The sequence below is a fragment of the Lytechinus variegatus genome, chromosome 3 (assembly GCF_018143015.1).
Source record: "Lytechinus variegatus isolate NC3 chromosome 3, Lvar_3.0, whole genome shotgun sequence".
Taxonomy (NCBI): Eukaryota; Metazoa; Echinodermata; class Echinoidea; order Temnopleuroida; family Toxopneustidae; genus Lytechinus; species Lytechinus variegatus.
The window spans coordinates 1640002-1665364 of NC_054742.1; the positions used below are offsets into that span (position 1 = coordinate 1640002).

At 34.6% G+C, this 25363-nt stretch overlaps 1 protein-coding gene across 1 annotated transcript; it reads right to left on the bottom strand.

Annotated features, from left to right (window-relative positions):
- Positions 1 to 1602: 1602 nt before the first annotated feature.
- On the bottom strand, positions 1603 to 22659 carry LOC121409944 (F-actin-capping protein subunit alpha-1-like). The gene is made up of 8 exons (XM_041601737.1): positions 22488 to 22659; positions 17450 to 17513; positions 15095 to 15143; positions 13593 to 13656; positions 9607 to 9816; positions 8839 to 8918; positions 6820 to 6976; positions 1603 to 5011 (listed from the first exon to the last, which is right to left on the bottom strand). Exons 1-8 carry the CDS (start codon positions 22521 to 22523, stop codon positions 4805 to 4807), a joined length of 867 nt encoding a protein of 288 aa, XP_041457671.1. The 5' UTR covers positions 22524 to 22659; the 3' UTR covers positions 1603 to 4804.
- Between the last annotated feature and the right edge of the window lie 2704 nt (positions 22660 to 25363).

The following is a 25363-nucleotide window of genomic DNA, read 5'->3' on the forward strand; positions in this document are numbered from 1 at the left end:
TCGTACTAAACCAAATAAGGTAAAGCCGACGACCGAAGGACCCGTAACAATAAAACATTCCTGTACTTGTTTAGGGGTTCATTTCAGGGAATATTTGCCAAGAGTATCGTTTTGTTTCCAATACTTGTTAAGGGTAGGGTTTCACACGCCAATACTTGTTAAGGGGTGCATTTTCAGAATATGGAAATTACGTGTTTAGGGTGCTTTTCCAGACCCCATGGTCGCGCATGGTATCCACTCGTGAATGGAAGTGGCCCCCCGGGGGTCAGCTAAAAGAAGTAAGAAATGAAGAAAAAAAGACAATGGAAAAGCAGTGGCAGGACCAAACGCTCTCAATGACTTGGTTGGCTTATCTATTTTTTTTTTTTTTGAAGCATTTATTACCTGTGTATAAATCCTGAAATGTGTGCGTGCCATTGGGAACCCCACTCGGAAAAGTACATCTTTTGGACAGAAAATAATATAAACCCCTCAAAAAAAGTTTGGAAATGTGAGTTTGGCCATTAATTTATCAAATTTGTTGCGGTTTATGTAGTGATGGTTCTAAATCATGAAATGTGTGCGTGCCATTGGGAACCCCACTCGGAAAAGTACATCTTTTGGACAGAAAATAATATAAACCCCTCAAAAAAAGTTTGGAAATGTGAGTTTGGCCATTAATTTATCAAATTTGTTGCGGTTTATGTAGTGATGGTTCTGTGAGATAAAATGGTTTGAGTCGTGGTTTGAAATACCCATACATGTTTGTTGTGTTTGCTTGTGCAGAGGTGTGTTTGACTCCATGATAATGTTAAAGTGCATATAAACAAAAGAAACAGCTGAGAAACTCACTCATCACCACGGAAAAAAGAACACCGACTTGATCGATATTGTGTCATTTTGCAACTTTTGAATTTTGACCTTGCCCCACATTTCAAGGCACTGCACCTCCATGTGAAGCATAATCATATCATGTAGGGTATCATTTTAAAGATAATTAAATGATCTATTCATTAATATTAATTACACATTGATATTTACTAAAACCGAGGAGGGATTATCGATCAAAGTCAGATTTCCAAACTTTTTTAGAGTTTAGGTAAGCAAACACAATGAGGAAATTTATAGTGTAAGTTTCTCAAAGAAAATCTACAAAGAGACATGTCATAAAGGAATATTTGTATTACAGAAAGTCTAAACATTTTTTATTCCTTAATCAAACATTTCATTGCTGAAGGCCTTCATCATTCTTAAGAAAACGAATGGCTGTCTATTGCATTTTTAAACAAGTTTATTTTTCTTGTTTTTACTTGATTTCTATGAATATTAATTTTTCACTGATTTGCACTAGCTTGATTTATTGTCCTGTATAGATATTATTTGCTAATATTTGCATTCACATTTGTATTTCAATGCATGAATAAATTTTAACTCAAAATGAAATAACATGAAAACATCCCAAGCATTCCCACACTGCCAACTTACTTTCTATATCCTATACTCTACCCAATGCTCCAATTCTAAGAAATTCTGATGATCAAAGATTAATTTTAATAAAAATTGATGTAACATTCATGTACAATAAAGAGCAATACATCTAACAAAAACAACACAAACAATATATTGTGTGTGGTAGTCAAAGTCTTTAATTGAAACTCATTAACAGTTTGATTCATATTAGCATTATTGAACTAAATGTACATGAAAAAAAAAACTTTGGCTCCAACTCTCTAGTTAAGGGTTTTACTAATGTTTTTGTTAACTGCTGTATTCACAATATATATTCCCCAAAATAATCTGTAGCAAAATAAAATAATGAAATGATAAAATAATTATTGAATGCTACTGGACTCCCAATTGTAATGACTGATATTTACCTTTTCCTTCTTTTTTTTCTTTTGTACAACCACATGAAATGATTTGGAAGCATTTATCAAAAACCAAAACTTCGCTCTCTCTCTCTCCTTTACACATGCTGTAATATATAAAAGCTATTAGCACATACATGTATTCATATCTGAATTTATCTTGCAGACAGTCACCACACATTACTTTTGGAAATCTACAGAACACAAGAACTACATTTACATACAATGCATATTCCTTCTCTTTCATACAAGCTGGTATAATTGTGCACATTGTGATCTTGTGTAACAAACTGGTAGTTATACCAAGGGTTGGATAAAAATCCATAAAAAGTTGTTGCTTGATGAATTATTAACTAGAAATGCTTTAATATCCAAATAAAAATAAAGTGGCCTGTATTCTATATTCTGGTTTTACTTAGGCCATGGACCAAGTCTGTGCAGAAATCATGGAAAGCAGAAAATGTCAACATTTTGTTTACATTGTACGTTTCTACTCGGTTTATAATGTTCTTTTCAAAGTTCAAATTATCTCCAGACAGTCATATTTGATTATCAAGTGTGCTGTTAGAATTGTGTGTCACATTTTATCATCCATAGTCTAACCACAACTTTAGACAAATATGAACTGAGAAGTGAGAAAACATGCCATTCTTGTCCTGTAGGCTGTAAAACTAATATGGATGATTGCTATCCTATATCAGTAACAAGAATTTAATAAATTGTAACAAACTATATCTTTATCCAATCTGACCAAGAAAATATATTATATATTGCAAGAGCATCTCATTCAATCCTATATCATGTGATGTGCCAGAAAGAAGAATAGTTTTAACATACATGTACACAATCACAATAACACAAGAGCACTTCAGTCTAACTTCCATAAGTTGTACATGAATATACTATGGGCCAAGTGAATTCATATGCATGTATTCAGTTTATCAGTGGAACTGTGGATTTCAATATCGATAGTTAAATATCTACACTACAGTTAGTGAACTGACATTGGATATTTGTTATTTTGTTTCACATTTGAAGGGGAAAACATTCTATGAGAAAGCATCAAACATGAATGACGTGCATTAAAGGGACTGTTTCACTTTGTGAGCAGCTGATTTAAAACAATCTCATACCAAGATGAAATATATGTATGAGTGCCTGTATTTGTCCTCAAAAACCCTGAAACAGACCAAAATATAGGATGAAAACTCTTAATTTAGGTATAAGTAGCAATTCATTAGCTTGATTTTGAGAACCGTCTATTAGACAGGTTCAGCTTATGACCAGTTTTCTCCAATTCAAAAAGTCTGTTGGCTGTGTTGACTGCCTTCTGCTGTGTGTGTCTCCTATATACACAATATTATTAGCTGCACTGTACATTCAGTATATACCTTGTACACACTGTATGTTGGTCATGCTGTGTTCATCTAGAGTTTGTGTTGTGGGGCACAGATTCGCTGTATACACATAGTCATTGAAACCAACCCCTAATTATTTTCAAACTTTGGTTTACATCTCCAAGATTTTAATATTGTTCCTGTAGATATGATACTTCATGGTATTTTTACACTAAAAGCCTAATTTGAAATGATCACTTTAATATTTGTTTGCAAGGCAATCTTTATTAAAAGGAATATTAGAGGTCAATTGTCATCAGAGATATTTAACCTCAAATTCCATCTAAATAATCTATACACAATTCATACACTTCGAGGAAAGAATGATAAAATTATACCTATGTTGTTGATAACACATTGTGCAGTGCACATTAGTGATGATACTTTCTTCCACACTTGGTTAAAGAATAAACTATATTAATACAGATCACTTGCTTCTCACTGCCTCCTACTGAACAATTAAAACCTCCCTCAGCTTATATACATTTACATACAAAAATTGCAACACATGATCACACCTCAAAATTTCTTTTGGATGTTCTTAGTCCTTACAGTTAATTTCAATATACAAAAGAGAGACACACATAATGGGAAAATTCCTAATTTTCATCGTAGGAGTACAAAATAATCAGGTTACTAAAACTTGATAAAGCAGTGAATTATATGTACCTACACAACAAGATTTAAAGCGAAAGAGAACATGGTAATAAAGACTATATAAATTAACTCTCCATAACTACATGAACAAATATAAGGCCCATCATGGGCCTATCTTTGAGTAGATAAATGATGAAAAAAAAAAAAATCAAGCTAGCTATATAATATAATCACTCTATGGAAACAATAAGTACTTTAAATTTTATTTCCCTAGTTGCCTAAAGGTATATCATTGGCTTCAAGAGAAAGATATCCATCAAAACAACAAGATGGAACTGCATGTAGCTGCAATGTTACCTATCAAGAAATGAAGATACAGAAGAATTCTGAAATTATGATAAATTTCAAGGCCAGTATCTGGATACTGATCGTAGAACTACATCACGTGTTTTGTAGGGTGTATTAGAAAAGAGGCAACATTCAAGATAACAGTGTGTTTTACCAATCACATTTACATCTTAGCAATTGATTCTACAAAAAACTAATGACGTTTATCTCCTGATGATATACACATTTGGATTTATGTCTGCAAAGTCTTCCACAAATCAATCAATGAACAGATATCTTTAAAAAGAGGTGCTCTTGGAAAACAGGGAGTTAACTTTGCATACATGAGGATCAAATATTAAGGATCAAATATGCTTTATATTTCACAAAATGTAACTAAAACCATACAAAAGAGAATGTTTAGAGGTTCCCATATTTCGTCACATCACAAAAAATACATATGGTGACGAAATACGGCAAGGACAAGATCCAATGGTGCACTATATATATTTAGATATACATACAGATAAATGATAACTTGCTGTAAAAAAAAAATTATCCAAGGGAGGAAATAGAGGTGTGAATTGCGATTCTTTAAGGCATGACAATGCCAAAATGGGGGCTAAAAAGTTCTTATTACTGGGACTGGTTGAGCTTTTTGCCAATGTCGTATTGACTAATTTGTTTCCAGTCGACCTTGGTTTTGGTGATCGGCAGTGCCCTTCGGAGTGCCTTAAATGTTGTATCGGACATTGTAGCATAGTCCTCAGTCAGGGTTGATTGGTAAACTTCCTCTGCATGTGAGATTGCTTTCACAAATGCTGCTGCTGTGTTCTCTGGCGTCTGCAAAAACAAGAAATATGATGAATCAATCCTTGTATAACTCAATGAACCTGTCCAGATCGAGTCAGAGTGGTATTTCATGAAGTGGTTTTATAAGTCATGCACAACTCTATGCATGACTCTATGGAAAATTGACAAGCTCTTCATGTGCTAAATGAGATATCACAAATTGCCCTGTCTAAACAGGCCTGCTAAACAGGTAATCATTCTATTACCTTAATCATACCTACTATTGAAGTTAAAATAGACCAGGTTTTGACAATGACTCAGGGTGCAAAGAGAGTATTTTGGTGAGAAATTGTTCACATTGCACAGTGCGTGTATGTTTATATTATGCAATTCCATAAGCAATAGTGTGTGAGGGAGTACACAAGAAATTTATACAACATATCATAAAGGCCTTATGGAGTAGTGGAAAATTATTTCTCAGGAACTGTTGGTTCTAAATTTTAAAAAATTGGTAAATTCCATTATTGGAATAAGAGGACTATGTGTACATATTTTAGTTAATATGAATTAAAATCACTACGAAAGTCACATAGGCTTAGAAAATGGTATTTATGGACAAGTCCAAGAGGGATTTATATTTGTGTAGTTATTGTTTTCAAAGGTTTTAATGGGTAGTGAATTCATTTGCACAGTTTAGTTTGTATATTCATGCCATTGTTATATCAGTCTGTTAAAATCTTATTGAAAGGTTACTAATTGGGGTACATGTTGGCAATTATGTTGAGGGAACGCTCCACGTTAATTTACGGCAGAGTCAGAACTTTTAAATGCCATTCAAATGACTGTTGAAAGCATAAACATTTACGTATTTTGACAACTATTTAACTGTAAAGATCTACGGGAAAAAATCTTCCCAAGAAGTTGCTGAAATTTCACATTTTACATCTTTATATCCATGAAAAGGCCATCTATTTTTTTAAAAATGGTTTTGATTTAATTGGGAAACTACCAAGACAAATGGAGCACGTCCGACAATCTCGCCTGCATTACAAGATCAAATATAGCAGCAGTACTGACATTAAAAACTATAATTATTCAAAAAACACTATTCATATAATAATAATAATAATGTGGAAATGCTAATGTCTTATCATTTTATGGTTTATTCAAGTTGGTAATTATGGTAAAATCTGTAAAATTGTAATATTGTATAATACAAGCAATAATAAAAAAAAAAAATTAAGGGACACCATCAACTCTGTCATTTGAACATCACTGAGTTATGAAAATAAGCAAAATTTTGAAATGCTACATCTTTCTCATTTTACATCTAATTTTGATGAAATTTTCAGCGTTTATTTTCTCTCTTGATTCAAATTAATATTTTTGGGGGGTGGTCTTGACCTTTAAGTAACACTTGATTACCCCTATGTCTAGGTTTCATGAACTAGGTCCATAATTTTTCTAATTTTTCTAAGTTATGGTGTCATTTCAAAAACTTTACCCTACGTTAAGGTTTCAATGGTGATGCCAGCGACGTCGGAAAAGCGGTGCCTACTGTCACCCTCTGCTATGTAGGCAAGACAAAATTGAAGAATATTCACCTCTTTCTTGACTCTGAAAGATTGTTTCTTGATGTAACACTAGGTCAACACCATGTAGTCCAACATACTGACTTTCATGATGTTGACCGGGTGCATCAACTGAAATTAATCAAACCATCGATCAAAGATCATTTTTAATTGATGCTTACCCTCTTTCAACAGCAGCACTTGTGGAACTTTGTGAACCTAACACATTTCTCATTTCCATTTTCAAAACTGCATAACTAAAGAATAAGGATATATTAGTCAACTTACTGAGATTTCAAGGGGGAACTTGACTTCCTTATGACTGACTAGCTGGACATTTCCATCTTCATAGTAGTGTACTTGAACCTTGATGAGTCCACCTGCCTCGACTGACCCACATGATGGGTCAAAGGTCACTGACCACTGAGATCGCCAGCGACCATTCCTGAAAAAAAATCATTGCAGATGAATGGAAAGTGATTAGAGAAGACATTAGAACATTATACCAAATATAAAACTAATCAAAGATCACACACTAAGAAGTTTAAAGTGCAACTGGGGCCCAATATAGAACTAAACTGTACCATTTACATGTGTGGCAATTTCTAAAGAATTCTTGGCTTTGATTTACTGTTTACCAACTTTTTTTTTCTAAACAAGTGCACACAACTGTTTTCAATAATGCTAAATCATTTCCACTTATTTGCTAAGGGGCATACATGTAGGTATCTTGGCAGGTATCAAACCCTTGACTTTCCTTTGTTTTGTCAGGCGCCTTAGACCACTTAGCCATGGCACCTCCCATTATGCAATTTTACCATGGAATTTGCAGTTTGGTGGTCAAATTTATGTGAGAGGATTCACAATTAGTTAGCTGAAATCAACTACATGTAAGTCTCTCTCAAATTGATTTTGACATTATAGAGGATCAACCTCTGGATCTTGACCCATGGAAAGATCACATAATGCACTATGAATGAAGTCATAATCCCCCCTCTTATTGCTTGCAAATTGCCAAATTACACCACTTTTGGCAAATATGGATATTAGAAGGGCATTACATTAGTGTGAAAAATAACTTTTACTTAAAGGTCAAGTCCACCTAATCAAAATCTGAATCACTGAGAAAAATAAATTTATAACGTTGGAAATTTTATTTAAAATCAGATGTAAAATAGGAAATGACATTTTTACGATTTTTTTTGCTTATTTTCACACAACAATTAAATGCATCAATCAGTAATATTCAAATGAGAAAGTCAATGATGTCCATCACTCACTATTTCTTTTGTTATTTAAATGTTTGAATTACATTTTAATTTTCACCTATTTCACAATAAAGACCAACTTAACTGAGCCATAAAAAGTTAAAGCAATGGTAATACCACATATTCATGGAGGAATTGAACTTTGTTTACATGATAATGAGGAGAAAATTAAACTACTACCTATTTTATATAGTGAAATACAAATCAAATAGTGAGTCAGTGATGCCATCAGTCCCCTCATTTGCATATCGACCAGGATGTCCAGTTCTGTTTTGTGAAATTAAGCAAAACTTTGAAATATCATTAACTATTTTACTTTACATCCCATTTTGATGATATTTTCAGTGTGATGTTTATTTGATTTTTCTCTTTTATTTCAAATCAAGTTTTTTTTCGGGGTGGACTTGTTCTTAAAATTTTGAAACTCATGTGGGAGATTTCTGGGGGACTAGGCTCGCTAGCTAAGCTGACTGGAGTGACTGCGTTGGTTGTATGCCACCTAACCACAATCATCAAACAATAAGCTTCTAATTCCTACAAACATAATATAAACAAATTCTTTTTTAAGTTTGGCAGGTTATTATCTATACTTTATCACTATACTTTATCACGCGGATGAATTGCAAGTATATTGGAGCGTGGAGCGCTGTGGCCCAGTGGATTAGTCTTCGGACTTTGAAACAGAGGGTCGTGGGTTCGAATCCCAGCCATGGCGTAATTTCCTTCAGCAAGAAATTCGTCCACGCTGTGCTGCACTCGACCCAGGTGAGGTAAGTGGGTACTTGGCAGGAATTTATTCCTTGAAATGCCACCGCCCTGTAAAAGGCTGCGGGGCTAAAGCCAGGGTAATAATATCCAATGAAGCGCATAGGGACGCATTTGCCAGTGATATGCGCTATATAAGCATGTTGGTATTATTATTATTATTATATTTTGTTTTATTACCATTTACCAAGAAATATGGGGTTGGGCAGAATTATCAAATATTTGGACTGAAAAAAATAACTTGTGTGAAAATATTCTCAATGAGTTGTCTCACCAGAAGTTGGCTGGCTGAAACAAGTGATGTTCAATACATGCCACAAGGATGACCTTCTTATCTTTACTCCTGCCATACGCCTAATAAAGAGAGAAAGAAAAAAAAAGAGTAGTGAAATACTTAAAAAAAATAATATAAGTTCTGGTCATGGGAATGACACATGGAAAAAACTGAATTGTTTTATTGAGGGCTTGCATGCCTCTATGGCAACAGTGATGAATTTAATTTGTGCACCCTAGACCATAGACCATTTCTTTTATAGTTCAATACTCTCTTCATCTTTTCTGAAGTTTGCATATTATAATAATAAATTTTTGAAAGATCTAAGAATTGGGGTCTGCTGTTTGATTATTAGAATCATCTATAATGTAAATGATCAGAAATCAATTTTATTTTGATGATAGTCACATATACTGTACACAGAGAAAAAAAAACATCTATGGGACAATAAACAATATTCAGCTCGAAGACATCAGCTGATACAATTATTTCTTACAGCATCTGAAGAAAAGCTCTTCAAACATTGTTCATTTTCCTAAATTACATGAATTTTTGCCACAACTAGGGCCCCTGTCATTAAAGGCACTCATTGACTTTGTACACAAAATGTGTCTGAGCTTTTCTTGCCATGTCTGCACAAGACTTCAAAGTCAAGAGAAATATCATCATTCCATCAATAGTGTAGTGGTGGGAGTCAAGATTATGATGTCCATGATTATTCTATTTGCATTACATGTCCACGGGTTGATGGGGGAAGGCAATACTCACTGCACTGTTTCCATTAGGAAAATGATCCTTGATGTAACCTGCTAGAGAATGAGACAATGCTATCCTCCATGGTTCTGAAGTGGTATCAATGTTAGTAGCAGGCTCTACGTCAGTCACCACTTTCCTCATGTGGTCAAACTTGAAGGTCTGCTTGGAATCAGGGTCTAGAAAGCGTCCATTCGGTAAATCATTGAATTGTGTGACTAAAGCCTGAAGAAGTAAAATGTGAATGAAGCAATCAATTCTCTCTGAGTCTACAAATCAAAGATTATGCACTGACTTGAATAACAGCAGTAAAACAAAATAACAAGTGGAATGCCTCTGGCAGTCTCACCTGCATCACGCGATTCAATATAGCAGCAGTGCTGACTTTGAAAATTACTATAACTCGCACAAGATGTTCAGTGATACTTGGTTACTCTTATTTCCACATTTTATGAACTAGACCAATACACTTACAGAGATATGATGGTAATTCAACAGATACCCCCATTACGGCCAAAGTTCATTAACCTTTGACCTTGGTCATGTGACCTAAAATGCGCACAGGATGTTCAGTGATACTTGATTACTCTTATGTCCAAGTTTTATGAACTAGACCAACATACTTTCAAAGTTATGATGGTAATTCAACAAATACCCCCAATTCTGCCAAAGTTCATTGACCCTAAATGACCTTTGACCTTGGTCATGTGACGTGAAACTCATGCAGGATGTTCAGTGATACTTGGTTAACCTTATGTCCAAGTTTCATGAACTAGGTCCATATATTTTCTAAGTTATGATGACATTTCAAAAACTTAACCTTAGGTTAAGATTTTGATGTTGATTCCCCCAACATGGTCTTAAGTTCATTGACCCTAAATGACCTTTGACCTTGGTCATGTGACATGAAACTCAGGCAGGATGTTCAGTAATACTTGATTAACCTTATGGCCAAGTTTCATGAACTAGATCCATATACTTAGGTCCATATACTTGCTAAGTTATGCTGTCATTTCAAAAATTTAACCTTAGGTTAAGATTTGGTGTTGACGCCGCCGCCATCGGAAACGCGGTGCCTATAGTCTCACTATGCTATGCAGGTGAGACAAAAACCATCAGATATATGTAGTGCCCCACCAAAAATATAACTAGATGGACTTTCAATTACATGCAGTCAAAAGCTATGACTCAACCTTTGCCAGATCAGAAATATTATACAAATAATGAATGTTTATGAGTGCAATGGCCAGAATACTTCATGAGGTGAAAGATGAAATGATCCATTCATTGAGGCGTAGCCTCATTGAATGGATCATTATTTTATCTTTCACTCATAAACATTCATTATTTGGTTTATGACACATAAAAATTGATTTTTTTTTCATGTGAAAATTATGAATTTCGATGCAAAACATGCTCATCCAGTGCGAGTTCGGTCTGTTGATTGTTACGTCATTACAACATGCGTATTTATTTATTTGTCCATGAGCTGTCTCGGTGCGCGTGTGCAATGGACAAAATCATATGGATCCAAAATTGCAGTTGATGACGTCATTGCAAAATTGGCTGAATGAACGATATCAACCTATCAAATCGCAAGGATCTATCCTGTGTAATATAATATACAAATGATGCATGCACATGAGTTCATTAGGCGATCTATCCTCACGTGAGTTGAGGCTCTGTTCAATCCATTGCACTCAGCCTAACGGCTTCGTGCAATGGGGTGAACACAGCCTCAATGAGAGTGGATAGGTCGAGTAATGAATGAATGAAGACATGCATCATTTGGTTTATACAACAAAATCAGATGGAATTAAGACACATTTTGCCTTTGTCCGACAATACATTTTCTCTGAAAATATCATTTTCCCTGTGCATGAAAGCAGTTGATTGTACTATGACGCACTTTGATTCATTAGTCTGAGCGTGCACAGTCAGCCTTGTTGATGCGCTGCCTTACTTCAATCAGCGCAAACACACACACACACATAAAAAATGTATGTACACACGTTTAGTGGTACACACTGAGGGAGAGAGTTCAACCGTGCAGTGGGAAAGTAAAAAATGCACAGTCGCCGTGCAATGGAAAATAAAATTTGCATGCAGCACAAAATAGATCAAATATTGAATGGCTTTCAACCAATCAAATTACAAGAATTTTTGTATGAGTTTTATGAAGAAATTTATAAAACGGGTTCAAGGATGTAGCCAATGGTGAGTGCGTATTCAAGTCACGTGTTCATGCTTTAATTATGCGCAACCTTCCAGTCGTGCTTTTTTTCGTGCAGCACTGTGCATTTTTTGTGCAGCACTGTGCAATTGTTGTGCAGCATTAGTTCCAATAGCACGTAAAAACTGATACGCGTTCAGTAAAAGAGGCTGGCTAGGATTTTTATGCGCTTACTTAGGCGTGCATAGTAGATACGCCTGTGATGTCATAATTGACAATCTTGTGATCTCTTCGTCTGTGCGATCGTAAACAAGTTGGAGGGATTTGAACAAGATTTCCATGAAAAATCCATTTTGCCGACCCGTTTTATAAAACAATTAATGCACATTTTAAGATTCGTGATGTTAGTGACGATGCGAGCAACTCTCGGGCATTCACAATATTATGCAAAAGCACTCGGCGCAAGCGCCTCTTGCTTTCGCATAATTGTAAATACCCTCGAGTGTGCTGCATCGTCATAACACACTCATAAATGTGCATTAATTGTATAATATTACACACTTGTTTAAATATGGGAAGTGAAGACATGAAACCATCGGCCCACCTTTGGCATACATCATTGCATGCATATGCCACTTACAACATGTTGCTAAATTTTAAAACTGAATAAAATTGTTCTTTTATAATTCAGAATTTGATTAACTTTTCAGCATTTTTCAGCCATACAGATTTTTTACAGTGCCGTTCACTGATATTAAATTCTCAAGTTTCACACACTTTTTAAAACCATTTTCACGAAAATCTAGCATACCACAACGACACTGCACTATCTCTTATAGTGCAGTGTCGTCAGACTAAAAAACATGACTTTGAAAAAGTAAATGAAAATGGAGTTTTTACACCATATTCAAAATATGTGATCATTTTCACTTTAGTTAGCTGAATTTAATTGATATTTTATGCTTCAAAAAGGTGTTGCATTAAATTTGGCCCCCAAAAGATAGAAAAACATAGAAATACATTATAAATTCATTAAAGATAAAAGAAATTGATTTTTAAACCATTTTTAGTAATTGCAGAATGAGATATTATCAGGTATACAATGACTTTGATGATGTTTGGCTTTTGCCCTTGCGATCCCCAAATCTTAACATTTCATTGTCACAAGTCAGGTACATGTATACTGACATTAGTCAAGTTTGAAATTGAACCCTCAAATAGTTCAATCATTTGTGAGAAAAAGATCTGAATTCCTTTATAAAATGAATTCCATGACATATGACATTTTTATATCTCAAACACATACTGTAAGATCACAGTCACTCCCAAATGCATACTTGGACCCAGTTTGAAAGTGATTTGTCAAAATTTGATTAGATTTGTGACGTCACATACAAGCACCTGCCCCACATGTTATGTAATATAAAATGGAAAAAAAATCAACAACTTTCAGCAGTGGATGTGAATTGCTTTGTTTCTTGACATTGAAAACATTTTTTTTTTGCAACTTCAAGTTACAATAAAACAAAAAATAAAGTTTCTGAGATTGCATTCTATCTATCTAGTTTGCAAATAACATCACAATTCCAAAAATAAAAATAAAATTCTAAAAACTTATTTAAAGCTTTAATGGATTTTCCTCAAACCTATATCAATATCTTTTTTATCTACTTTTTCAATAATTTTTTTGTCAGGGTGAACTTCCCCTTTAAACATGCATATTGATGGGTGGTGTTTAGACAGAAAGAGAAGAACAAGAAAGAAGATGAAAAGATATATAGGGGCATGAGGAAGATGATGAAAATTGAATAAAAAAAAGTTGTCTTACTGGTCTTTCTACTCCATCAATGCTGGCTGGTGTGAATTGGTCCTTGTTGTATTTGGCAAATGATCTGTTAAAGGAACAATGAATAGAGAATTTATAACTTTGGTTTAAAATGAGGTTTGGATTACTGAAACCCTTATTTGAAACATAATTTAGGAATTACCTACTAGCATTTCATTAACAAATTGATTGAAAATATCCAATGAGAATACACATGTAATTTGTACTGTTCGGTTTGTTCCAACAATGCAGCTTACATGTAGATACAGTACATTGTATCATTTCAATTACTAATAGTGAGTACCGGTAGTAGGCCTACTCTGTGTATATCAACTGTGTACAACTACAGTATATCTTTGTATATCAAGTTTTATAATCCCAGACACTAGAATAAATAATCACAGAAAGATAGGTTTCTATACTGGGTGTATCAATAAAAAGAAAAATAAATTTCATGACTTTTTAGAACATAACAATAATTTTCATAAGTATGAATTTATGAAATTTATAATGAGCAAAATTTGGGAGTAATTCAAGTTTTAACTTTCTTTTTTTTGCACATCTGATTTTGATGACAATTTCAGTGTTATGCTTGTTTAATTTTTCTCTATTTAATAAAATCAACTCTTTTTGGGGTGGAATTGGCTATTCATATCATTTATCACTAAAATTTAAAAGTTACAATACCATATGATTCTACAACACATCATCAATGATTGATTTATGCTCAGCACTTCTCTGTATATAGTGTAGGAATACATACTCTACAGTCCACTTAATACTTATTGCAAGTGTGAAAGTCATTTAATAGGCACATTTATAATTTGTGATACTACACAAAGGGTAGCTGACAGGAATGCCCATCATAACACTCACGGAGCATAGTCAAAGACAAAGTTCTGTTCTATTCATTACCATTATTAAACAGATGCATTGCTTTCATTTGAATCATTAGCTGGGATAATAGCTTTACAAGCTGTATACCTACATGTACATGATAAACAACTACATGCCTCTCCATTGAGAATTATAAATTGGATCCCAAAAAACATTATAGAACTATAGAAAATTGTGTATAGGCTATGCATTACATGTAAACCAGCATACATATCAAAGGTATATGCACAAATGTATTGCTGCACTTTTACAGTACAATACATATTACAATAAAGTTTATCATCACTGTGCACATACAATTGCATGCATGATTCCTTTTAGTTCTAACTAAACAAGGAATTCTCATCTAAAATGTATTTATGAAAACATTTACAAGTAAATAATTTTTTTTTAAGTAAATAACTTTTTTATAAAGCAGTGATACACAGAACTTGGTAAGCTATATCAATGTCATCATGATATATCTAATTTTGTTGAAAGTTTCATTGCATGCTTTTCTTTCATTTCAATCTCTTGTATGTAATTCCAATCAACTTATTTTTTATTAAATAGTTAAGTATTCTAGTGAGTTCATAATCAGTGTAATAACAAATAAGGGGAATACTTACTCTCCTGCTTCACTGAGAAGATGGTCATTATTTATCAAAATCCTGACATCTGTTTAAAAAGAATTAAAGAGAAAATAGAAACAGGCTAAAGTTGTAGTTGCTGCTGTTTTAATAGTACATGTAGTAGTAGGGTGGTGGGGTGGCAGTGGTGGCGGCAGCAGCAGCAGCAGCAGTAACTAGTATTCATACTAGTTAATAGGAAATAAAGGCAAAGTCAAAGAATTTGAATGACGTTAAGTTAACTACATGTAAGATTGAAGCCCAAATACAGCCGTTCCTACATGTTTTTCCTAATACTCAATGTGGCTGATATCAAGTTTAGAGATTTTAGTGATTTAGTTAGATATATTTGGAAAGAAATCTGAGCTCAGTTAACGCATGGAGGTAAATGTCTTGTGTTCGATTCCAAGACATACATGTAACATCAATTTTCAATCTTTGCCGGTTTAGTTTTCAACCCAGACCAGCTTGGCGAGCGGAAAATCCCCACAACTCGCTGGGCTCCCAAGTTCCAGCCGGCTCGATTCTCAAAATTGTCCAATTGTCAATTCACTTTTAGATCTGGGGAGCGTTTCATCAACATTTTCATCCGACAAGTTGACAGGTCTGACAACTTTCCTTGAGAATGATTGGCTGAGAGGCACCGTTACCTTAGAAACTGTCGGATAAAACGTCTGACAAGTCCTTTTATGAAACGCTCCCCTGGTCTGAAATAAAATTCATCCATTTAATCTCATATTCACTCTGTGAAATTGAAAACATTCAACTCTTCAAATCACCTCTCAAAACTTACTTATTTCAGCAGATGTGTAATAATTAGCTTAATTGGATGAGCCTGCGCCTATATTTTTAACAGAAATATGGCGCAATACAAATGCTGTGGATCATCATCATCATATTCATGTGAAAACATGTGCATACACTTGCAATTTAGCCATATACATGACTGTATAATTGACTGTTATTTTTTACAAGTCAAAAAAGGAAACAAAAAAAATAACCATTTACTTTTGAACTTAGGACAAAATATATTTTTTCAATAAATTACCTTTGACTTGGCATAGTGACCTGGATTTACATTCATCAATTTTACAATAGTTTAATACTTAATAACTATTTTACCTGTAGTTTCTGGAATAGGGAGAACTTATCAATATTTTCAAAATTATCTTGAAAATCTTTTAAAATCATGGTTAAAATCAATGGCCCTAAATATTCATTGTTCTTGATTTTGCAACATACTGTATGTACACTCAACATTACAATCACTTTAAGGCAGTTTCTTCTATAATCAACCAGAAATATATCTGTAAAGAGTTAGTAAATTAAATATTTATACATGTACATGTACATGTACATGTATCTCAATAAATAGAGTAAAATTCACAGAGCAAAATGCTGAAAACTTGATCAAAATCGGATAACAAATAACAAAGTTATTGAATTTTAAAGATTTGCATTATTCTGGTGAAACAATTTCAGGCATGTCTTTATGGATATTCATCAGGTGGGCTGATGATGTCATATCCCAACTTGTTCTTTTGTATTTTATTATATGAAATTACGTTTAACATTTTTCTATCAAGAACTAAAACGATTGAATTGACAACTGATTTAGTGCATTAATTATTTATTGCGCAGCATATTTCAACATAATGTAGAGACATCATTTACACATGTATGCAAAAATGAAACATTGGTGATTTCATGTAATAACATAAGAAAAAGGAAAGTGGGGATGTGACATCATCAGCCCATCTAATGAATATTCATGACGGTGTGCATATAACTATTTCCACAAAATATTGATAAAGTTTAAAACTCAATAACTTTGTTATTTGTAATCCGATTTTGAGGAAATTTTCAGCATTTTGTGTGTGAATTTTACTCTATTTATCTATAAAAATATTTTTTAGCCCTGACCATCCCTTTAAAGATGAGTACTGAATATCATCTAACATTCAAATCATATTTTACAAAAGTTTAGTGGCTATTGAATATTTTTCACAAATGATTCTTTATAAAAGTTTCAAATGAAAGTATCTGGCACACTCACTTTGTAATGTACTTATAATTTCTTTAAAAATGAACCTTGAACACCTATCTTACAAATGTAGTGATTGACTATCAGAAAGTTGGACAAAAATTACATCCAATCACAAAGATCAGGTAAAATCTTAGTAATTTATCAAATAGAGTACATTTTTACTTCTTATCCTTTAGTGGATTCACATTTTTACTGTTTTAGGGCAACACATGTAAACAAATTATCCAGCAATGCATCAGAATAACAACTTTCATTTTAGGTAGGATTTACCAAAACTAAAACTAGGCTTTAAAATTGACAGAACTCACCATTGAATACCTCACTGAACTCTCCTGGAGGTGCATGGGTAATGAAATCTGATGCAATTTTAACCTGAAAATAAATGATTACATAAACCAATAGTATTAGATCTAGTTAATAATGAAGTTGCAGATAAACATTTCTTTTCTTCTTTCATCCAAGTAAAATTTAAGAAATATATGTTGAGTATTTCATAACTGTTTATAGGAAGGATTTTTAGCAACTAAAATAGAAATGAAATCAATTACCAAAGAATAATAGGTTACTAAAATACATTCCAATGGACATAGGTTTACTTTTTCTAAGTTTTAAATTTGATCTTTCTACTGTAAAACACAAGAACCTAAGGCAAGCGTCAAAATGCCTCTGGCAGTCTTGTCTGCATTACGCGATTCGATATAGCAGCAGTACTGACTTTGAGAACAGCTAAATAATTCACAAAAAAACATGATAATAAATACTACGTCCACTGACCTAAAATGACTTTTGACCATGATCATGTGTCTTAAGATGTGTGAAAACAATCACTCATACTTAATAATAATAATAATAGGCATTTACAATGTATATAGCGCCATCTATTTAGAAATATTATATTCTGAGGCACGATGTTATTACTATTATTACCCCGGCTTTAAATCGAGCTGCCTTTCAGCGCTCATGCATTACATGGATTTAATCCTGCCGGTACCCATTCACTTCACCTGGGTTAAGTGCAGCACAATGTGGATAAATTTCTTGCTGAAGGAAATTACGCTATGGCTGGGATTTGAACCCACGACTCTCTGTTTCAAAGTCAGAAGACTAATCCACTGGGCTACAACGCTCCACACTTTTTTCAATTTCAATTCTTTTATTTCATTTCCATTCAAAACAATACAAAGTAATATAAAACAATATAAATCAAATACAATTTTACAGAAGGGCATTCTTACTTCGTAAAAAAAAACCACAGTATAATATAGAGCATAAATGGATATGGACCCTTATGTCCATGTTTCATGAACTAGATTAATTTTCTAGATTATGATGCCAATTTGACAAATATATGCCTCGGCCCACAACCACTGTGGTGAAACCCTGGTTTGCACAGTCCATCGACTGAACAAAGAAAAATAACCGATTTAATTTCAGACTTTGCAAGTGGCACTGGAGTGTCCGTAGGGATAGGGAAGCCAATCAATGTGGAGTACCAGAGAAAGAAGGTAAGCCTACGTACAAGCTACAGTTAGCGAGTTGAATTTTGTGAATATACACTTGCTAAGACGAACTCAAACTAAATTTAAATATTTCATAACAGGAAAACCAAATTAATTCATACATTTATGTATGTCTGTCTTTCTTGCTTTATAAAACCTTTTCCTGTGCGCTCCTGTCTTATAAATTACAATGAGGGGGGAAAGCATACTTCAAAGTTGATTTCAATGGTAAGATTATTTGTTGGTCATGTATGCCCCACGTACTCCTATTTGTGTAAGTTGAAGGTGAGTGTGATGCCGGAGCTCCGAGCTCACGCGCTCAGCTAATTCAAACAGTACAGGCCTCAACTTCCGGACCGTTTCGGAAAAATATTAGAATTGACACATTTGAACAGATAGATCTAGACTAACTTTTCTGATATTTTGTTGACTATGATCTGTAAATTTTATTCATATTAATATTATTACCCATTGGGTCCGAATATCAGCATTTTAAATTGCATTAGAATTTGGACTAAACTGAAATTTGATATGGTGCTAAAACTGTTTGTATGTTCAGGTCTTTTGTGACATTCAGTGTATCCATTATTTTGAAGTTTCATGTGATTGGGAAAACATGGGATTGACAACAATCTCTGATTATTTTTACTTGGCCTAAAATTGGCAGATTTCAAGTAACAAGGAACGACACCTTTCTACAATGAAGTTTGAAAAAGGCTACTCAAAGGTCACACACACACAGTCTGAGGATGGAATCCATCTGGCTCAGGGGGCTAAGAAACATGCATAAGTGTGGGGAGAACTTTATTTTAATCAATCAATATCTAACCAAAATCTTCAGCTATTTTGTGCTGAGCAGGGACATAGTAATACTACCAGGAGGATAAGTGAAAAACAGAATTAAAAAAGTCAAGTAAAATGTTAGCCTTTTGCCTTTTCTCTTTCTGCCTCAGTGAATTCAGAGAAAATGCCTGTGAGTTTCTAATAGATGCCATCCCAGTCTTGATTTACAGTTAGTCTCAAAATGAACTTATATTTTGTTTGATTCTAAGATAAAGCTCCCAACTCCTATGTTTTTCTGTGTAAGTGAATTTCAACTTCATTGTTTGCAGAAGCAAAAAGACCCTAAAGCTTCCCTCATATCAACAAACCAACCTTTGTCTTTTAAAGTTTTTCTTAATACTACTGGACTGATTGTAATGACAATTCATTTGAAACAGCAGTACAGCATGGTAAAAACCAAGAGTAGAGGACTAAAGTTTATTTAACATTTGACAAAGATCTTTACCATTACAGTCAACAATATTTTATTTACATTAATATCTAAACCCAAAATAAAAATGCATCATGAATGTGCAGTATACATTGTACATCAAGAGAATTCTTCACTTCTCTTTTTTTTGGAAGTCGTCCAAGAATTCCAGCAGATATCGGTCCGATATTCTAATGAAAAAACTTATCAAAATAATTGGAATCAAGGTTTTTTGTTACAAAACTTAAAATTTTAAAGACATTTCTGGAGAGTGTACTACGTTGAACAGACTCAATACAGACATGGTCAGGGTATAAAATATGGTAATGTTAAGGTTTTAGGGGTTACCTTATTCTCCACATTTGGGTGTTTGTGGAATATTGGGGGCTATTTCTTTGATATTTTTAGGGATAATAAACAATTATGCAGTACAAGCAAATATCATTGATCTGTCTGTAGTTAAAATATTGATATTTTAAATTGTTTGTGACAGATCTTGGGATGACTCTAATGGCCACTGGTCACCACAAAGCATTTTGGGGGAATTCTAGGGGCGATTTGGGCTGTCATGAGGACAAAATCGCCCGTCACCCCCGTGTATTTCCTACACTGTATGCTGAACAGGGTGGTTACAAATGGCAAGTGACTCTGCTCTGGATCTGATTCAATCAACAGATAAATATATAACATAAACCTGTAAGTTAAAGCTTTCATCAGATCAGACAATTGATGCTGTAAAAACTGTTATCAGTCATAAATATCTGCATATTTCCTCTGTTTATCTTCTTCTCTTTTTTTTGGGGGGAGCATGTTTTAAGTGTTATGAGATAGTTATGGAATTCATTTAATGTTTTAGGCACAAACTGGACCCTCAAAAAAAAGACAAATTCTGTCGTTTGTTCTTCTTTCAAAAATAGAAAACAAAATGGCCAATTGATACCGAGAACGAACGCGACATACATGTAGAGGTCTAACTTTTCCCTTTTTTGAGGGTCCAGTTTGTGCCATGATGTCAGGATTCTGTGTCACCATAGACCTTCATCCAGATAATCGAGGTAAGTGCACAATTTATTTTTCCCCTTTTATTTGGAGTGCTATTACAACCCCATTCTACCCCATTTTGGAGAGTACCCATGTCTACCTAGTATTACATGGACGAGTCCTGGGCTCCGGCCTGCTTCTCAGGAAGAAGCTCCCTGGGTTAGCGCTGGCTTGTCACAAAACCAATGCCAGATTTCAACACCATAGGATGGGGGTCGGGTGTCTGGACACTTTACATTTTTGAAGCCTTCCTTTTTTTTAATCTTTGGATTACACTAAAAATATGAATTCAATGGTAATCATCTTCTATTTAGACTATTTTGTTCTTTATAATATTTCCTTAACTTTTTGTACTAAAACTGATGAAACTTCGCATGTAAATTTTTCCAAATAACTTTCTAAAATTGATCGTCCAGACACACAACAACTGGGTATACTTGAAATCACCCATTGTGACTGTCAGTGACAATGTCACTAAGTCAGCTGATAGTAGACTTAACGTAGTATGGAAGTGGATTGTATTACCAAACACTTTTCACAAATCCAATCATATCAAACACATGTTTCTCATAAAATTTACCAAACTTTCACCACTAGCACACAATTACCTACAAAATATAAATGTGATAATTTTGCCGAATTTGTTTGACTTTTTTACAATATTCGCTTCCAATCAGACCCCTCTTCACATGTGAAATAGTTTGGTCACTTGAAAAAAGGTACATGTATCGTATTACTGAATGTGTGTTTTCTATGGGAAAAGTGGAGAAAACAACAAAATCACTGATAAGCTATATTTTGACCATATTTTGTTATTGTTAGATACTTAGAATATTAAGACTTTGAAAATGTGTTTTTGACCATTTTTCATCATCTTTCTATTCAAATTCCCTTTGGGAGGATGTTGCAAAGTTTTGAACAAACGCGTACAATGTGCACGTTCAATACAAGGCTGGTCAGTAATACAAATTACAATCACTCATTATATACCTAGCAGCTCATCATTCTTGTGATACTGAGAGTATACCACGATCATTTGGGTGTGGAGATCAACGAACAACAACGACTTTACGTCATTTAGGCCTATTCTTGACTAACGTTACTAGTTTACAATCAACATGATCAATGACATCCCTAAGGGCCTACTAACGGTTAGGCTTCACATAGATTAGAATCTACTAGGCCTAAATCATAAAAAGAGAATCTACCGAGTACTGAAATCAAGACAAAGAGTCGAATAAGAGGCATTTGCTTTAATTTCAGTTTATTGTAGAGTCTCACAGCAATCAAATTAACAGCAACAGCCATATAAGAAAGAGAGGCACTTTATTAGCTTCATTTATGACTGAACTTCTGAAGCCAGAACCTGACTCTGAGCCGAGCCTGCCGGCTGTGTGACCGAGGCTGAGGTCGAGTAAAGCAGGAAGTGATTTTTTGTAAAGAAATTTACAGCTTATAATACCATTGTGTGAGTTTGAGAGACGTTTACTATTTGGAGATTCTTCTTGATTATCTGTTAGATGATTAAAATGTAGCTAAAATTACAATTCTCACCTTTTCTGCGTCTGAGATTGGCTCAAAGTCCGACATCTTGTTGGTTACACTGACGTTTCAATAACCCACATAAACACTCCGTACTGCACTGCACTCACACTGCTTGCGCACAATATGCCGCACTAGCGCTAGCCGCGCCGGCAACGAGATGCAAAAGCTCGGGGAATCCTGGCGTAGGTTAACCAGAGATATGGTTGGCCAACTGGGCCAAATACAAGCTGCATGTAGTTACACGCCTTTCTTACGAATGGGATTCTGGGAAAGCGAAGTGGACTTTGTCGCCCTCTGCAGTCAAGTTTTTACACAACCCGGAAGAAAACAAACAGGCCGCGCCGCGATGAACATGCACGTACAGTCGAGTCTACACACTACACACCTCGGGTTGATTAACTTCGGATGTGTTCAGCTAGCTAAGCTAGCGCTCTAGCGGAATGTTAATGAAATTGCAATCTATATGTTGTTGGCTGTTCCATGTTGAGGTGTTGACGCTAACGTTAGAGCTGACGAAATGAAAAAAATAGATTTGCTCGACAATGAAACTGGAATATGTAAGTTATTTCTTCTTAAATTCAATTCAGAATAGATTTTGCTCTAGCCTAGGGCCTAGGCCTACTTCAGTCTTCAGCAAATTGAAATTTTGAATCATTTCTTCTTCTATCTAGTTCTACAATGATTTGCAGATTCAGTCTCAGAAATGAGTGTGACTCGTGTCAATAAAACTAAGCATCACTCAGTCTCTATTTTTGGTTGTTCCGCTGGACTGCGTTGGCTCACTGACAATGGGGATGATAGTAAAATGTCAGAAATTGTTAAATAAATACCCAGAAACGACGGTTATTCCTGTCTAGTCGTCATTGATAAGCATGATAAGGACAGGTTGACTTGAATTTTGAAAGTTGAATTAAGTTAATAACTAAATAAGTTAGACTTTCTTGTCTTGAGAGTTGAGTGCCTGAGAGAGATCTAATATTATTAATATCGTTACAAAAAAGAAGGCTACAAAATATAGTGTCCGGACACCCGCTCCCCCCCCCCATCCTATCATTTAAGTTCTAAATCATGTAAATGGCTGGTACTATAGATCTATTATATGATCGATGATGGGGTGACCATAATTTACACACATTTTAAAAAGGCAGTGTATACAGCCACACGCGTGTGTCTTTACCATCCAGCCACACGCGTGTGGTTATATCCAGAACACCTATCTGTGGATACCGCCACACGCCGCCAGTAATAACAGTAAAACATGTATGTAGGTCTGACCGTCTATATCACGATCAAAATAACCTCATTTCTTCATTAAATTCTTACATTCTAAACCCCTTTGATATCCTTAGATCGTTTCAATTTCATTCTCACTGTCTTCTCTCCTTGCTTTTCTTGTCTTGTTACAAACGGTCGTCTGTTTAACAGCAAATTCTCTTTTTCTACTTGTGTCGATTCTGGCTTCCTTCGCGGTGGCAGACCCATACAGCGTTAGCGCAGCGCAGTAGTAGACATACACAGTTTGGGTTTACGTTTTACGTAACAAGACAAGAAAAGCAAGGAGAGAAGACGGTGAGAATGAAATTGAAACGATCTAAGGATATCAAAGGGGTTTAGAATGTAAGAATTTAATGAAGAAATGAGGTTATTTTGATCGTGATATAGACGGTCAGACCTACATACGTGTTTTACTGTTATTACTGGCGGCGTGTGGCGGTATCCACAGATAGGTGTTCTGGATATAACCACACGCGTGTGGCTGGATGGTAAAGACACACGCGTGTGGCTGTATACACTGCCTTTTAGAAATTACCATTCATCATGTTCATGAAGCTGACTTTCAATCAAAAATTTCTCACAGCTCACACAAAATTCATCAAAATCATACCAAACGGAAGGCAAGATCGATCCCAAAGTCAAATTTTGCTTGATGGAATTTTTAAGTAGGTCAAGGATTTCGCTGGCATTGCGATCACAAAATTCCATGACGATTAACTAGATCTAGTGCGTGCCGGGATCTGAAAAAGTATCCTCAAAAAGTGTAGCCTTAATTTGTGCACGATTGCTTTGCAGAGATTTAGAAAAGAAATCAAGGAGACAAAGGTAAGATGGTTGTATCAGATGGAAGTTAAATGCCATAAATTCAGCTGGTGTAACATTTTATTTTTTGGAGACCTCTGCTTGCAAACTGGCAATTTCTTGAAGCTTGTCGATAGTTCAGATTTTCTAGGAGCAGATGCAAAAGGTAGCAAATTTGGCAATGTTTTGCCAATATTTTCACAGATTGAGACCCTGCCTTCAAGAAAATTACCATCCTAGGTAATTTGGGGTTGCTTTTTCTGTTTGTGATATCAGTTTTTCAAGATTTTGAATAGATAGTGAGATATTCGACCATGCACAAAATTAGGTAACGCGCGAATTAAGGTCACACCACCATATAATGTTTTCCAACCCTTTCTCCAGTTTAAGCTGGCAATTATTGTTGGGTCTAACGTTAGGGGAGATTGGGATTAGTTGGAACTTGGGTTAAGTTGAAACATTGTAATTTTCTTTAATGCCTTTAAATAAATTTATGCAATACTGCTCTCAATTTATTGCCATTAACAGCCATCCACCATATTACAGACAACACATGTGCAACAAGCCTGGTGAAGTTGGAAAGTTTTGTTTTGTCTTTTCACCTTCTGATTTTTTTTTTCTCTTTCAGAAATGTTTTATCTTTACTAGAGAAGTTTATAGATCAAGTTGGCCAGATTGGTGGTATAGTAGACACTTGAACAAAGCTACAAAATAAAGCTATTAATATGCAATGATGGTGAAGTCCCTTTTTTTGTGCTGTAAGCTTATAAATATCAAATGGGTCTCTGGGGTTAGTTGGAACAAAATTG

What these genes read in the sequence shown, in the direction of transcription:
- LOC121409944 (XM_041601737.1), bottom strand. Translation starts at nt 22,523, where the DNA reads ATGTCGGACTTTGAGCCAATCTCAGACGCAGAAAAG. An exon ending in GTTCAGTGAGGTATTCAATG is followed by an intron (nt 15,144 to 17,449) that starts GTGAGTTCTGTC and finishes CTTTTTAAACAG; the next exon opens with ATGTCAGGATTTTGATAAAT. An exon ending in TTGATGGAGTAGAAAGACCA is followed by an intron (nt 9,817 to 13,592) that starts GTAAGACAACTT and finishes TTACTTCTTCAG; the next exon opens with GCTTTAGTCACACAATTCAA.